Below are 17,230 nucleotides of genomic sequence, written 5' to 3'. Positions count from 1 at the left end.
ACGACCAGGAAAACTGGGGTGCGGGGAAAAAAAAGGAGTATAACTAGAAATAAAATTATTATTTAATTTTTATAGAGTCATTGAATCATTTAAGTTGGAAAAGACCCTTAAGATCATCGAGTCCAACCGTTAACCTAACACTGCCAAGTCCACCACTAAACCATGTCCCTAAGCGCCACATCTGCACGTCTTTTAAATACCTCCAGGGACAGTGACCCAATCACTTCCATTTACATCCAATTGTACACTGATCTTAATAAGCAGGTTGCATGAATATCCTGAGCTCGCTAGGCTAGTCTCCTCTGACTGCACAGGCAAGTACACACCAACAAAGACAATCTTCACATTTTCAGACTTCCAACCTAGATTTGTACTAGCTTAAAAAAATACTTTAAAATGAATTTTGTTCTGGATTTTAAATTAATTCCAAGTAAATCCTCATCCTTTAAAGACAGGTACCTGTGGAAGCACAGTCCTCCTGCAAAGATTAGCCCCAGATTCCATGACCAGGAAAGGATTACATTACTACAGAAAGAATATGTGAAACAGAAGCCTACTAAGCCACGTACTAGCAGGTGGAAAGAAGACTCACGTGGGCAGACTGAGGCTTTCGATATCACTACAGAAGCTGCTCTTTTAAGAACAACAGCTAGAGCTAAGGAAAAGAGGCCTAAACGGCAGTTGAAGATGGACGTTAATAAGTTAATTACTTGGGGATCTTCTGAGGAAGTGTTCTATTGGTAGGGACTTACCCAATAATCTCCATCATATCTTTACATACATTACCAAACACTTTAAGACAACAAAAATTCGTGTATAAATGATGTTTACCTGTGATGTGCTCTGCTGGACGCTGTGTCTACTTGACAAATGCTGTGGAGATACAAAATAGTAAAATTTAAACCTTTTTGAAAGTAAGAAATATTTACATTATCACTGTGTAGCATTAGAACTTCAATTTCAGAACATGACTGTTCAAACTATTATCAACTTTTCATGGCTTTTTTTCACAGTATATCATCACTCACAAGACCACTACCTTTCCTGAAGGCTTTTCTCAGTTAAGCCATTTCTTAGCCTAACAACTCGAATGTACAGGTGGCATGTACCTTAGCTTTTGACGTAAATGGCTGTCAAAAGCTAGACAGAATTTCCAACACTGTACTAGCTCTTCTTCAAAAGTCCATCACCCTATATACTGTATAATCTACGTGTTCTCTTGCTAAATGGGGAGATACCTCACCACTAATCCTCATCTACTGGCATGTTGTCTATGAAAAGGTGCATTTGTTCAAAAACACAGACACCTAGAAAGAAGGATGGATTTTACGCTTTGTTTAAACTTTTTTCTCTGATCAGAAAATGAAATCCTGATAAATGGTTAAAGAATTTCTTCTACAACTTCAGCTGTCCAACACCTGTAGAGAAGCATCTGTATAAAGAGCTACATCTCCAAAAGCGAACTCGGAGGATGATCCTGTATTAAAGCCTTTCATGCTAGAAGATGTTATAATCAGAAAATGGATTGCAAGACTCACCGAACCCATTTAATCTCCAAAGGGAGATTTAAATACTAATCTAAATTGAAAAGGTTTCAGAGAGCTTTAAAAACCATATCATTAATGATTCTGCCATGCCTATTCCACACACGTTCATCTTAACATTAGCGTTTTAAACTAAAATATTAACACTATGTTAATAAACGTTCTCTTAATTTGCCCCCGTCTCCATCCTTCTATTACATACCCAACATCTTATTCTGACCAAACATATACACTCTGTAGCAGGACCAACACGATCTGTTGATAAGCTCGTAACGTCAAAAGAGGTGAAAGTAAAAGTCCACAAAACGTATTCAGCAATACTTTTTCCAAACTACACCACTGTCTTTCACACAGAACCAAAATAAGACTTTTTACCGCAAAAGGAGAGATAATCTTCCTAATGAGACTAAATCAAGATGACATTAAGTTAAATGGCATGTTTTGACATCTGTTTACATTCACAGTTATAAAAACGTCCTCTTTCACACTGTCAGCAGAAGAAATAATGATCTCCAACTCCATTGTTTGTCTAACTACTGCACTGTCTTCTGAATGCTAAAATCCTCTAAGTTTAGGTGGCTGAATTGCCTATTTAATCTTTTTGTCACTTGCAACCACTCAGAATCAGCTGGCATAGAAAAAAACCCAGTTATTTAAGCTGCTCAAGGTATCCTGGCTTCTTTTGACTAAAATTTATCTCTAAATCCGAGTAAGAAAGTGGGAGATCAAGTCAACCAACAGAAAAATGAAAGGTGTTCTGAAGCATTACAGTGTCCTCAGGGAACACAGCTGCTTACAGAGTGCACGTTTAGGTAAACCTATAACAGTAAGTGGCCAAACCCCAGGATTTAAATTTTCACAATCAAAAGACCAGATTTCACTATCCCTCTGCTTTTATGCTTCAGGACCCCGCTATTACAATACAGACAACCACTAACTTGAGTTAATTTTATGTACCCTTCCCTCTGGCTAGGCAAAGTGCCCAAAGCGTACGCGCTCACTCGGAAGCCATTTTTGGGTACATGAACGAGAGATTGACTGAAAATAGCTAACATGGATTTACTAAGGGTAAATCATGCTTGATCAACCTAATTGCCCTCTAAGGTAAAATACCAGATAACCAGATCTGCAGATGAGGGCAGACTAGCGGCTGCTGTTCCTCTTGATTTGAACAAGGCCTTTCCCCAGTCTCCCACAGCATCCTTGTCCCCAAGTTGTGAAGTTACACCTGGATGGGTAGACTAACTATTTTGGTAAACACACCCCAACAAACAGTTGCATTGTCAGGCTCAAAAGGTAGTGGTTGATGGCTTGTATTCTTCAGAGGTCTATCCCGAGACCTAAGCAGTCTAATAAATTCACAGATGATTCTAAATGGGTGGCAGTAGTCCGTGTATTCAAAGAGGAGGCCTCCATTCACAGGGATCCAAGCAATCCAGAGGAATTGGTTAAAAGGAACCTTATGAAATACAGCAAGGACAAATACATGTCCTGCACCTAGGACGGGCTAATCCTTCCATGGTATAGGCTGGGAATTGACTAGGAGAGTCCTGCTAAACAGCAAGCCAAATATAAGTCAGGAGAGCACTCTGGCAGCAAGGAGGTCTAAAAATTTACTGTTTCTATTAACAGGAACGCAGCCAGTAGATTGAGAATAACGTTTATTCCTTTTTACTCAGCATCTGAAAATTCTTCTGAAATACTGCATCCCATTCAGCAAAGGACCATCAAAGCAGCTGGGATCTGGAGAACGTGCTTTATGAGAAGAGATGGAGGGAATGCAGCTTTTTCAGTCTGGAGAAGAGAAGGTTTGGAGGTGACCTGATAGCAGCCTTCCAGTAACTATGAAGTTATCATCAAGATGACACAGCCAGGCTCTTTACAGAGCTGCACGGCAGGAGGACAAAATACTGTGGTCATAAAACTACAACATGGGATATCCCAACTTTCCAACAAGGGAAAAAATAACCCCATCAAGGCAGTCAAGCATTGGAGCAAGGATCCAGTCTTTTTCCCTGAAGAATTTAAAGTTCCAACTGGACAAAGCTCTGAGCAGCCTGGTCTGAATTCAGTATTGACCGTGCATTGAGCAGGAAGCTTGAGTAGATCTCCCCTGAGGCCCCTTCCAACCTGAAAAGCCTTGCGAGGTGATATAAAAATAGGAATGTTAAGAAATTATCCATCTTCCTTCTTAAAAAAAAAAAAGCATCAGTTTTATCTTTGTTTTTCCCAGACAGTTGCCTATTAAGGTTGTGCAAACTTTAACATGATAAGATGATCCATTTCAGTATATCTTTCTTCATCAAAGTGCTTTCTAATGCTTAAATTGAATCCTTGTCATTGCAACCTAGGTCCACTGATTTTTGTCTCATCCATCATTAGCATGAAAAGATTGATTAATTCAGCTTATGATTTCATTATAATACCAAAATCTTCTCCTACAAAACCACCTAAGCTTGCAGCTTTCCAACCCGTACTTCAGAAGCAACAATTGACCGCAGAAGTTGAAAACTTGCATTTATGATTCCCACTTGTATCCTACACTTTTCAGATAATTTCTTATTTTGAATTCTGATCCTTTCCTTCCATGTAATACTGCTTCCAACTTTGTGGTATTTATACATTCAGTAAGCATAGTCCCTATTTCATCATCCAGTCATTAATGAAACATGAAGCACTACAAAATGGAGGACGACCGCTAGAAATTAAGCTGATTCATCCCTCCTCATATTTAACCAAATTATTGACAACCATTCTTCCTCTTTTTTTTGAGTATGGGTTTTCTAATTAGCTTTGTGTTTACTTTACAGTAATTTCATCTAGAACTAACGACCTTAGGAGAATTTCAATTAAAAAAACAATTAAAATCTTTATGAAAATCTAAATACAGCACCAGCTGCTTTTCCTCTATCCACTAGAGTCATTTATGTTCTGGAAGTAAATTGGAACTTTTAAAAATTGCTTATTCTGAAGAAGTTCACAGTCACTATTACTCACCTCCTTGTTGCAAATAATTGGATTCTTTTTTTCTCTTCCAGCATTTTTTACAGAATTATTACTAGCTCCTCCTCCATCACCCTTTTTAAAGGTGTAAAGTATGCTTGCCCTTTGCTGGTATTCTGGAACCCATCTTTCCAATGATTATCACTAACATGTCCGATATGGCTTCTCTAGACATACCAAATTAAAAGTATATAGTTTTAAGTTCCCTGGGACCAATAACTATGGTATAAAACTTTTCCCCCCTGTTCAGGTGTGATTCCTTTCACTTTTCCACAGGTACTGTTAGTGATTTGACACGGTTTACCACCTTACCAGAGCTTGAGGGGGGCAAAAAGGACATTAAATACCAATTTTTTTCCCTTGCATCATGTGCCAATTGGTTTCCCCTAGTATAAAAACTTTTATTTATTTTTCCAATTACTACAAGTTTATTTATATAAAACTGTTTCTTGATACAACTGGCAATACTTGCTTGTTATATCTTAATTTGTGCGTTGCTTTTCTAATTTTTCTATTTACCCATTTGCGTTATTCTATTATACTTTTCTATACTTCCATTCTTCTATGACTAAGGCGATGAAGAATCCTTAATTTATCCAACTTGGCTTCTTAGTGAGTAACTGGTGGGATTTAAATTTTCTGAAAGAGCTATCAATTCTCCTTACCACTCCTTACCACTGTCCGTCTCGTGATATCTTATCTACCGATATTACTTTTTACTGTTGTTGTTGTTCCTTCCTTTTCTAAGAATCCTATTGTTACCAAGTCAGTCGCAAACAAACTGTCTTCACATTCTCAACTGACTTGTTATTAGAGTTTAGAACAAAATCTACACAAATCTGTCCTTTGACAATCTGCTCTGTTAAACAAACAAACAAACAAAAAAATCACACAGAGGTTTCATGAGCTTCCTGCACAGTTTGCGTCCAGTTGGTTTCCTTTTCTAGCAGAGTTCTGGGCAATTGAAGTCTCTATTTTTGAGTTTTAAAACTACTCATTTTTACCAATCTCATTTTCCATCTGAATAAAGTAAAAGGTGATGGCAGAATTAATTTGAAACTTGCCTATTTATTAGGAGTACTGCTTAACTCACAGTATTTTTTTTCAGATAGCTGAAAGAAATGGCTAAGACCTAGCAGTAACATCGCTAATAGTTGTGCATTTCATGCACCTCTTAAATCCATCCTCAAGACACATATACAAATCAAGAAATTTACAGAAAAGCAAAACATATTTAATCGTCAGGTTTGAACATTTCTGATTTTTGCAAATGCCTCCAGACATTTGTGTTTTGTAACCCCTTTCAGTGCTATCCAAGTGTTTCTGACATTCTGCTGGACTCGTGTTGCTAAATGACAGCTTGGATCTAGCAGTAACTCCAGCACGGAGCTCTGTGGCAGAATTCTGACAACATGTTTTCCCAATTTCAAAAGTAATGTAAATTTTAAAAAAGCGTTCCATCATATTAGTTAAAAATCACAAATATTGTTATAAGAAAAGGACAATTTGGTTTCCGTCAGGAGCAAAGCAATGATTTCTGACAAATGCTGAACCTCCTGAAGCCACTAGTATTTAGCTTCAAAACGAGTAACCTGGAGAAACGGGATGTATAAGGCCTCAAAGCACAATAGTTCTGACAGAGGTGAATAGAGTAGTCACACAATAGTCACAAATACACTTAGCAATGAAAAATGAGAGCTAAAAAATGATGCTCCAATTTTACAATTTACCAAGAAATGTAATAAGTCTAATGACTCCGTGTAAAATGCTTGAATTTGTTGTCATAGATAGGAAAGTGTAACATGTTACCTCATCCATTGTTCTGTTAATACAAAACTGTTTTCTATGGTACATTTAACTTTCTACAATCCTGTGAAGATGAGAAAGTAATTCGGCTCTCACAACTACTCCCACAAGATTATTTTACAATGTAAATCCTCATTGCTAATTTGAGAACCCATAAAGTCTTTTGCCAGGAGTAAGGAGGATTCTCTCCCTGGGTTTTTGTTAAATAAAATAAATAAAATAATATAAAAACAAAAATCCCCAAGAACAACAAAAATCATCAATACCTCCCCTCCTTCATTTTCTGCCAAATTTAAGTTAAAAAAAATAACAGGTTTTCAGCTGTTTTGGTTCCTGAAATTGCCTTCTGACTATGAACTAGATGTGATTAGACAGCACTGTCTTCTTGAATCTACACACTAAAGCAACAGCAAAGTGGGAACTGACTATCGGGCACGTCCTGATACCAGCGCAGATCTGAGCAGCAAACTGTGCCGTGGACACTTTCTTCAGGACTAATATGGGTGACGGAATCGGACTACTCTGACAATTAAATATTAGCTATTTGCCGTACTACAGTATTCAGAGTAAAAAAACGTGCAGAATGAAACACAAAGTAATAAAGCAATCACATTAGCAACTTATCTGGCATTCTCTGAATCATTACTGATTTAGTTTTGTACTGAGTTATTTTTATACTGTACTTGAAGGAAAAGCCCGCTGTAATAGCATCAAATGTTCCTTGGACTATGGCAATCAGGAACAAACATTAAAAATTAGTACTAGAGAATGATGTATGTCAGTATTTCTTATGTAACACAATTTTTATTTCTTTCCATGAAATCAACTGTTGTATGGTGCAAATAATCCAAAATAGCACCAGCAGACAGCCTGTTTACAACACATGCCTTTCTTTTAGGGAGAAGTACATCTTGCATATGAAAAAAAAAAAAAAATCACCTAGACGCAAACCTATCCCTCTCTAATCGTAGATAGCTGAATGCCAAAGAACATTTTAGAACAGTAAATTAAACACTTACTAGAAGTGAGTGAAACTGTAACAGTATTTATGTAGAAAACCCACTATTTTATTTTGGAAACACTAAGCTAAGGAGTTTTATTAAAGTAATTGTTGGTTTTGGGGTGGGTTTTTTTCCTATTTGTTTTTGTTTTTTATTGTTGTTTTTTCCCCCCCTTTCCCTTTAAATAAAGTAGCATCTAAGGAAAGGGCTGCATTCACTTTCCTCTGAACATTACATGCTATTTCTCCCTTTACAGTTACATCATGATCCTAAATAAAGCTTATTGTAGTACATAGCCATACTAACAATGGAGAATCCAAATACACTTAAATTGTAAATTGCATTAGTGGCGCCAGAGTACACTAATGGCACAATTCACACTTCTAAAACAACTTTAATTTTGCTGCAATATGAACGTACTAGCGACCAATAATGATAGGAGTTGGAACTCACTGCAATGAAGGAATTGTACAACTTTTTCTGAAAATCCTAGTGTTCCTACTCAAATGCTGAGGGACATTGCCACACAGCAGAGATGGCCTTAATGTTCGAGGATTAGTTTTGCTTAAATTAACTTATTCACTGGTCTCCCTCCTTCCTCTCCTCCTTTTCTGTGGGCTCAAAAATCATCTGTGGGCAAAGATCATCTATGCAACTCCTAGAAGCAGACTTTTCACTTAAGTGTACTTCATCTGCAGACTCTCATGAAAGAACCAAATAGTGGCTCTCTCGGACTTTCTGGACTCACACAAACCATTGACTGACTCCAGGTTAGAAAAGGTTTAATTAATGGAAGAAGTAGTTGATCAACACTTGATCCTATAACAGGAAGCAGCAAGCTAATAATTGCTGTTTGGAGTAACAATCACGTAACCCAAAAGCATGTTGATCTGTCAGCCTTCTTCAATTATACATCAATAAAATTTGCCAGGACATCTGCCTGGTTCATGGTGCTTTCAAATGAAGAGACCTCTGCAAGATACTACCACAGTTGACCTCTGAAGATTCCAAGATTTCCCACGTGACAAAATTCAACTGTATGTCTGCAAAAGGCAGTGGCAAACTGCAAATTAAGTAATATAATCTGCAGAACACATGCAGGAACCAGACGTCTAGAAAACCTGAAAGAAATGGTGTCCTTTGGCCTAAGGAAGAGACGACTGAAACAATCCTCCAAGTATTAAAGGGTGGTGCAAAAAGGCAGGTGCAATCTGTTTCTCTGTGGACATGACAGGAAGACATGAAACTTAACCTGCAGCAAGAAATCTCTATGTGTAAGACCACCATTAATAAAAATTCTAAACTGCAAGGACAGTGAACTGAGCGAAAATATTGCTGGGTAGGCTGTGAAGTCTTAACCACTGGAGATTTTCAGAAACAGAGAAGAAATTGTCAGAGATGACAGACAGTTCATTCTGACATTAAGCACAAGAACGGACTGGATGACCTCTTAAGATTTTCCAGCCCTATTTTTCTTTAGTTCTACAAGTAAATAAAAAAAATTATTGCTACTTCATTTAATGCTAGTATATTGATTTTAGCAACCAAGACAAAAGTTTAAAAGGATTCCCATTAGTTGCATATGATGGATCCATTTTTTTTTTTTTAGAACTTCTGTGGCTGCTTCTGAAACAACAGATTTTAAAAAGAAGAAAATTGTAGGAAGAAACAACATTCAAAGTTACCTTCTCCAGTTTTCATACCAAGTTACTTTGTAAATTGAAATTAAAATGTATATAAGCATGCCATTTCCAAAAGAAAGTTCGTTCATTCTTAGTAAACTCAGGGTACTAGAGACACTGACTATACTGGTGGTTAGGCTGTAAATGAAAAAGACATTCGACTTACGACACACATTCTAATAAAAAAAAATAATATGTAAGAGTAAAGAATAAAACCTTTTTCCCTTCTTTTCCTCCCAAAGTAAAAACTCAAAGGGATTTCCCACAGATTTCTTACCATTTTATAAAGATCGGAAACACTGATCTGATCTGAATCCACAACCTCAAAGTCCTTCCGAGGAACTAAATCTAGGCCCAAATGTCTGCAAAAGAGAAGGCAGGCACAATGGTAAATATAATACATTAGAGTGTTCACTATTATCTACTCCATGTACTTACTCAAGGGCAAAGACACAACCATTTAAGATTTTTTGCAGTTGCTAATCATTAAACAGATAACCCTTCTAAATAAAATTAAATGCAAATATCAAACAAAAAACCACTATGAACTTGTTACTTTTCATTCACTGGAGTTCAGCGGAGCTATAGCAATTAATGCTAGTTGAAGATTTTGGCCAATATGTTGGCGCAGTATCCATAACACATTAATTTAACGCATGGAAAAGTATAGCAGTGTTTGAGTAGGTTCCTTCACTACATAATGAAAAACTTCCATCAGTAACTCTGTTCAAATGTGCAAATAGACACTGCGCCTTGGGAAGCTGCTTTGAAACTCCTGGTGTCCATGCAACTAAACCCCCAACTTTATCACTGTATAAACATAGTATTTATTTTTTTTTAATAATAAACAGTAACTGCAATATCAATAATTTTAATCTGTATTTGTAACATAAATACAAAAACCCCTTTTAATTACTCTGAAGTAATATTTTGGCTCAAATCAAATATATAAACTATTTTAAGAAAAAAAAAAGTATACCAGTGCAAAGAGGATGATTAGTTAAGAAATTCCATAGGAAAGAAGGAAGTTCACGTCACAGCTGCATGTGAGCAGCAGACAGAATAAGCTATTTTACATCCAGACAACTATTAACAATCAATTAACAACCGTAGAGTGTAGAACAAGACAACCTAAAAGGTGTCAAAACCCAACTTCTGTTCTGTAAATCTGAGGCATAAAGAGTTCTGAGTGTTACAATAAAAAGATAAACACATGCATTAGGAGTAAAATTAGAAAAACACATGAATGAACCATTTTCCTGCTTTCATCTTACACAACTTTGATACTTAGTTTACAGATATTTTATACTGAAATTCTTAAATGTCTTAAAGAAAAAAAATTCAGAAGAGGTGCCCTCCTGGACTGCCTTTGCACTCTTTCTGTCACTAACTGTAAAAGAAAAGCAAAAGTCAATTTAATTTTGTAATCAGAGAGGGAAACACTGTGCACAGACTCGTTCCTGATGGCAAATGAAAAATTTTATTTGAAAAAACCTCTAAGGTACCGCAGAATAATTGCATGGTGCAAGAAACAGGAGCCTTCAGGCAATACAGTGTCTCTTTCTGCGCAATTAACTTAAAACAACAGCAAGGAAGAACCAGTGGTCTGTAAGAAGCCCAGTCACCTTTGCTGACCACTGTACTAATAATTTCCCATAAGTTTCCCAACTCCATAATTCTTTTTGAAATTTTGCTTAATCATTTTTTCCTTCTTTCCTCCCTAAATCATCATATCTCAAAAATACAGCTCAGCCCCAGTCCACTTGCTGGCAAACAACTGTTAGGCAGTACCACAACTGCCATTAAAATATCGTACTGACAGGCTGGAATTTCCACATTCTTAGTTCTTTGCCAAAACCATTTGTATTTTCAATGGAAAAGGGAACAATTTTCCTTCTTCGATGCAGTTTTCAGGCCAAATACTAGTTTCTAAACTCCAAGGTTAAATTGTGAAAGTGATGTTTATACACGTTTTACACACTTTGTTTTGATTAAACCTACCAAACACAAGTTATCCCTGGCCCAAGATCAGTATCTGAAAACTGCAGCTGCAAAGATGAAAATTACATTATCTATTTACCAAATGAAAAAGATTAAACTAAGAATGCACTAGGTAATACTTAACTGCAGCTGCCATTTGAGCCTACTTATAATAGAAAGTCCAAAAACGTAATAGAAAAAAAAATATGGTAACAGGTAAAAATAGTAATACGCAAAGAATCCCCTTCAAAGTTTTTTAAAAAGAGGTAACGCTCATCATATACATTCACAGAAGTTTTCCTGAATCTAAAGCACCTCCAAAATACCCTGATGTTCACATGTGTACACACACCCACTCCTCAAGTATATTCATAAAGGAATTTCTCCTCAACATACAGATATTAACAAAGGATTTTCTAATGACATTATCAAAACCACTTGTAACTGCATTACAGTTCCAGTACACTTACAAAGCATATTAAAGTTTTACAGAAAAAAATCTGCCAACGCTAATCATAGCCTGATATTGTTCTATTCTCATAGTTTCACCTCTCTAGAGAGCTGAGGTCAAACAGTGGTTGGACTCATTACTCAGTATATGACAAATGTATTATCTTCTACTTAATAATGTTCAACACAACTGCAGTAACATCCCTGTGAAACTTATCTGATAGTCTATTTTTAGTTTAATCCCTTAACACCATGGATTTCCAGCCCAGAAGAGTCTCATTCTCTAATACTATGTTAATCCTGCACAATACTCGCTCCCAGCAAATAAAGGCGTCTTTTGCTTTAGTACTAACATGCTGTCATTTATTGCACAGGTGGAAGTTCAGGTTTATGCATTTAATTTGTACCAATTAGTTTTTGTCCACGAAAGACTGACAACACAATGCTTGAAATGGCAATGATACAGTCAGTGGCCCACTTTCACTCTCTATTATCAAATACTGTGGGAATATAAGAGCACCAGCTGCCAAGCAGTATTTCTCCAAAACACAGCATGCATAAAAATTAGATAATGTGCTGTTTCGTTTATTTGACAGTTTCTCTCTCCACAATACTTTCTTTTACAAGCAAATTCATGCACTTTTCTATTCTGCCTTAACACTGAACTGCCTTTCAAAAATATTTACCTAGTATACCTACAAAATATCCCCAATATCAACTCCTGATAGTATATGGCTGGGAAAACTTCAGCTGATATGTAGATATTCCTCCTTTTCCACACAGAATTCTTTAGAATTTACTTTTTTTTTTTTTTTTTAGGGGGAAGTGGGGGGTCTGGGGGGTGTGTGTTGAAAATCCACCACCCAAAATCTCTAGATACTTTTCTCTCAGGTAATACAAAGGCAAGCTGATAGACAAAACTACTAGCATCTCTAATACTGAAAAGGACGAAAATACAACCCTGCTTCGGGCTAACTGGGCTTCTAGATAAAATCAACCTGGTTTTAATGGTAATTTCAAAGAATTACCTCAATTTCTAATGTTTTCACTTATTTATAATACAAATGCTACACCATTTAGAATTCATAAAACCACAAGTCATAACAACTCTTCCTAGAAGAATCTTGCAGAAATACGTCATTTGACTAAAAAAATGTCTTTAAGATACACATCTAATCTTGAAAAAGAGATTGGGAGAACTCATCACATCTCTAAAGTGTGCAAGATCTTATTCCCTGTGCTCCAAAAATGTGCACTTCACCTTGACTCTTTTCAGCTTTAATTTTGCAGCCACCAATTTCCTTGTACTCCTTCTCCAACTACATCAAAGCATCATTTAATACCGTTCATATTTCTCGTGCACAAATAGATTTATAAAGGTGGTAAAGGGAAAGGAAATGGTCTTGACAGCCATTCACAGAAACTATGTGCAGACTTTAAAAAAGACTTGTAAGGAAATACAATACAGAAATCCATGGAAAAATTAAATATACGAAAACTATATTTGTGAAAATTAGAATGTGCAAATACAAGTTGATGTTTTTCCTTGACAGAAATAAGTTATTTTGGATACGAAGAAACTGCAGGGGCTGTAATCTATAAAGGAATAAGTAAAGCACTGATGTAATACTACACAGGAAATTATTTCTTAAAATGAAGATCATGAGATGAAGGTAAGTAATCTCAGCAAGGAACTGATTAAAGGGAATGGCAGCAAATATTGCATGGAAGCATCAGACTACAGAGAGAGGTTATTAAGGTTTTCCTGAAAGACTGACAACCAAGGGCTCCTTACAGTTTTAATCCCTATTCAATCATTACTACAGGTATATTCATGAGAAGGAAAAAATATTACATATTTAGACAGAAATGGCAACTATTCCTTCTGCTACCTTCTTAAAGGCATTTCATTGTGGTTGTTTAAATCGCTCACTCCTAGTTTCATCACCTTTGATGCAACAATGACAACTACTGTAATAAGAATGTCTTTAATTTTCAAATTGATTTCCAGATAGTACAACCTCGTATGTACATTTAATATATATCTCCAAATGTATTTTACGAACTTTAAGCCAATTGCTGCAACACTACCAGGAAGTAATTATTATACCTTTTATGTCAAGAAAAATGCGACAAGAAGGTAAGTCACTCAAAGCCCAAAAATAATCTTCTAAGGATGTGAGTGCTGAAATTTAGGAATTTTTTTTTTAGTTTTAAGACTATGCTTACTTCATTGGATGACACTGTTTCCTCTACAGCGTTAACGCATGTTAGTAGGTGCTAACACTGCAACTGCCCCTGGCTTTCCAAATGCAATTCTGAGGTAAGAGAAAGATCGTGACTTTAAAGCAGTGTTTCATTTTATTTGCATGACAGTGTGAAAGATTTATTTCTGACATTTTTTTCCTTGTTTTTCCTTTTAAACATTCTTTTGTAATTTTTGGCTATCTATGGATCTTTCCGTGCAGAATATATGGCAACCATTTGGAAGATTTCTTTCAGTGCAATGACTTACTAAAAAGTAACGTAACTCTACAAACTCGTCTTATTTATGGCTCTTATCTGTCCAAAATCTCAAAGTATTGGTGGCTCCCCCTCCTCATCTCTGTTTCTGAGCCTAAACATGGAGTATCTATCCCACATTCATAGGGAAGGAAATGTCTTCCCTCAGTATAAAAGGGAAAGTGATTGTGCTCAGAAACCTGGATGCTTTCTGCTAATCTGTCAGATACTATATTAATCTGAAAGAATCAATCACGAAGATCATTTAAGATGACCTCCAATTTTTAAGTTAAATTACTGTGAAGAAATCTTCATCTCCCTTCTTGGTAAACAAGGTATGCACATTGTGCTGCAAGTAATTTTTTGCCTTGGAGCAGAAGCAGAGCATTCACATTTCAAATAGAAATATTCCTTCACCTGATTTTTGATGCAAAAGACTCTAGAATGAAACATGTTTTTGTTAGTTAAAAAGTTTAATTCTGGTTTCCTATTTTAAGCACTAGTAAAAGTTGAAAAACTTACCCATTCAGTTAAAAAACCTAAACAAATATTTCCAAATCAAATTTCCATTTTACCTGCAACATGATTTAAAATGAGATGAATTGCAGAATTCAGGTTTATAATGTTTGTTCCCTGCTCTACAAATTTTTCCTTGTTATTTACAGACCATTGGACGCTTCCAGTAACGTTTCAGACTTCAAAAGATTAATAATCTAATAAATTGTATCAGAGTGAAACATTTTAAAAAAACGCAAGCATTTGTAATATTCTGCATAAAACCTAGCAAGATACGCAGGAAAAAAGCCAGTGTATGAGATTTCAGTTGTGTAAAAATACACAGAAGGATGCTTCAAACTGAAAGTCTAAAACCACTGAGATCCTTATCTAAAGGTAGTAAATTCTGCTCTTTTGAGCAACTGGGAAATACAAAAACCTATCCAGCAGCAAGACCAGTCAATGCACGCATACGAAAACAAGCTAACTGGGGGTAACTGGAAGAGGTAGCAAAGCATCATAAAAAGGATGCAAATTTTTGTATTGAGGAGGAAGAATGCGTAAGCAACACAGAATTAAATTGCTGCAATAAGTGGAAATGAGTATTGCATTATAAGAATGACTAGCAACAATACAAAAGGTTAGCAGCAATAATTGTAAAATAAATTATATTCCTACATTTTTATAGACCAAACAACAGCGCAAAACTTCTTAATATTTAAAATAAGCATACAAAAAAAAGGCAAAAAAAAAAGTTCACTTTAGTAGTTCTGAAAACAGTCTAAATTACTTCTTTCATAAAAAAATCTGTAACTACTAATCCAAGGAATGTATCTGTCCCTTGATTTCCACCAACTCCTCCAAGAACACAAGGGATGACTACCAGAACCGCTGCCTGCACATTTATGGGAAAATAATACCAGTTCAACAAACTGAAAGAACCTAACTCATGGGACAGAAAGTCCAAATTTCATGTTTGCATCATTCCTTCCCAAATAATACAATGCATTAACAATCAAGGTCAGGATAAAAGTAGCTTTTACACTAAATAAGCATACATGCTACAAATTAGATATGTAAGATTATCTGTTTCCTGAAAGCTACTCAGTCATTGAATGTCACCTATTAGATTGTACTATGTTGAATAATTACAGACCAGCTCAAATTGCATGTATTTAAAGCTTCTCAGGTAATATTAATACATGTTAATAACAATATTTTTCCATTTATGTTATTTGCAAATCTCAAATATTACTGAATAAATAATGAACATTACTACATTCTTTGAGAAAGGGTAGTACTATGTGAATATGTATATGAAAATAATGAGTTTTTTTCACATATTAAGATATGCGGTCTTGAGTTTCGTGATGAAACGCAGAGAGGGGAGATACAAGAAAGTGACAGAACTCTCACAGAAATTCTATGGAAAAGAGTAATGTTGCAGAAAGACCTTCCAAACTCCCAGACACTTGTATTTAAATACTGCATGGTGTACAGATTTAATGAAATATCTTTTCAATCATATGCCTTCTTATGCAGTTCCTTTACTGATACCCTCTTCTGTTTAAGCATGTATCTCCAATATCATGTACTTTTTTCTCTAGGGAGGTCAGTACCTGTTCTTATGTAGTAAGAAACACAGAATCTTTTTTTTTTTTCTCCTAAACAAGCATCCTGAGCAGAAGAATTTAATCATGACATATTTATATTTACTGATTTCCCATAACTGTCATGCATCAGAATTACCTTTACAGTTTTAACGTACTTCATAATTAATGATTTCACATTGAAAAAAAAAAAGTGTGTAGCCCCCTCATTGAACAGCCTACTCTCTTCACTGCTGTCTACTCTCCTCATCCTTTTTTCTTATGACATTTTTGCAGTTTCCTGTTGCTAATTTCATCCATACAACTCTTTGAGCAAAAACGTCTAGGCGTAACGTTAAAAAATGGTCTATTGGTTCCCATTTACTCCACTGGGAATGAAAATGGAAAATATCTGTAACTCTGCAGTGCAGAACAATGACTTGATGCCATCTATTAGTCTGGTCCTTCAGAGTTTTCTTTCAACGAGAGAGAAACAAAATGTAGCATGGGGGCTAGCAAAATCTTCATGCATCTATTCAGGTATGTCTCTCAAGAGGGAATCCTGAAGTCGGTGACTAAGGAACAGAGTCATAACAAATATATGTTAGTGAAAAGCATTTGACTTTCTTCCTTAGTTGTCAACTTACAGAATTCCTCCCCCCGATATGTTAATTAGCACTAATCCTACTCCTAGTCGAAAAGCAGTCACTATACGCCTGAGGAGGGTGATATTTCCTTTGAAAAGGTCATAAGTGTGTCATGCAAAACTTACCTCTCTGATACCCTGTATCTCAGAACAAAACCAATTCTGGTGAAGGGCTGTTTTTTGTCTAATGGCAATTTATTACCATTTCAGCTTCCATGTGAATTGCAGTTGTCTTTGGCTCTACAGAACCTCTCCACAAATTCACCATGGAACTGACCAGGGAGAGTCTAAACCTCTAAGAAATGTCATCAACAGCCAAATACAGCCAAATATAGATTATAATTATAATCTCTATATAGATTTTTTATTTATATATATAAAAATAAATATATATATTCTATATATATATAAAATATATATTTATATAATTATATAAAAAGTCCAAATATTACGTCCTCAGCGCCAATGTCACTGTTGACAGTGAGATTCTCTAGTTATTGCATCAATCATTAAAATACTTCTTCAACTGACA

At 35.8% G+C, this 17,230-nt stretch overlaps 1 protein-coding gene across 23 annotated transcripts in view; it reads right to left on the bottom strand.

Annotated features, from left to right (window-relative positions):
• The window catches only part of DOCK3 (dedicator of cytokinesis 3), a 220,321-nt gene that overhangs the window by 130,620 nt on the left and 72,471 nt on the right, over positions 1-17,230 (bottom strand). For all 23 annotated transcript variants that reach the window (XM_074603250.1, XM_074603258.1, XM_074603251.1 and 20 more), the window contains 2 exons: positions 9,314-9,398; positions 832-873 (listed from right to left, as the gene is read on the bottom strand). In XM_074603250.1, coding sequence (XP_074459351.1) covers positions 832-873; positions 9,314-9,398 — 127 coding nt within the window. The remainder of the gene's footprint in view (positions 1-831; positions 874-9,313; positions 9,399-17,230) is intronic.

The sequence above is a fragment of the Larus michahellis genome, chromosome 10, assembly GCF_964199755.1.
Source record: "Larus michahellis chromosome 10, bLarMic1.1, whole genome shotgun sequence".
In the NCBI taxonomy this organism is placed as follows: domain Eukaryota; kingdom Metazoa; phylum Chordata; class Aves; order Charadriiformes; family Laridae; genus Larus; species Larus michahellis.
The sequence above is the reverse complement of the archived record's forward strand: the minus strand, read 5'-3'. Positions and strand labels throughout refer to the sequence as shown.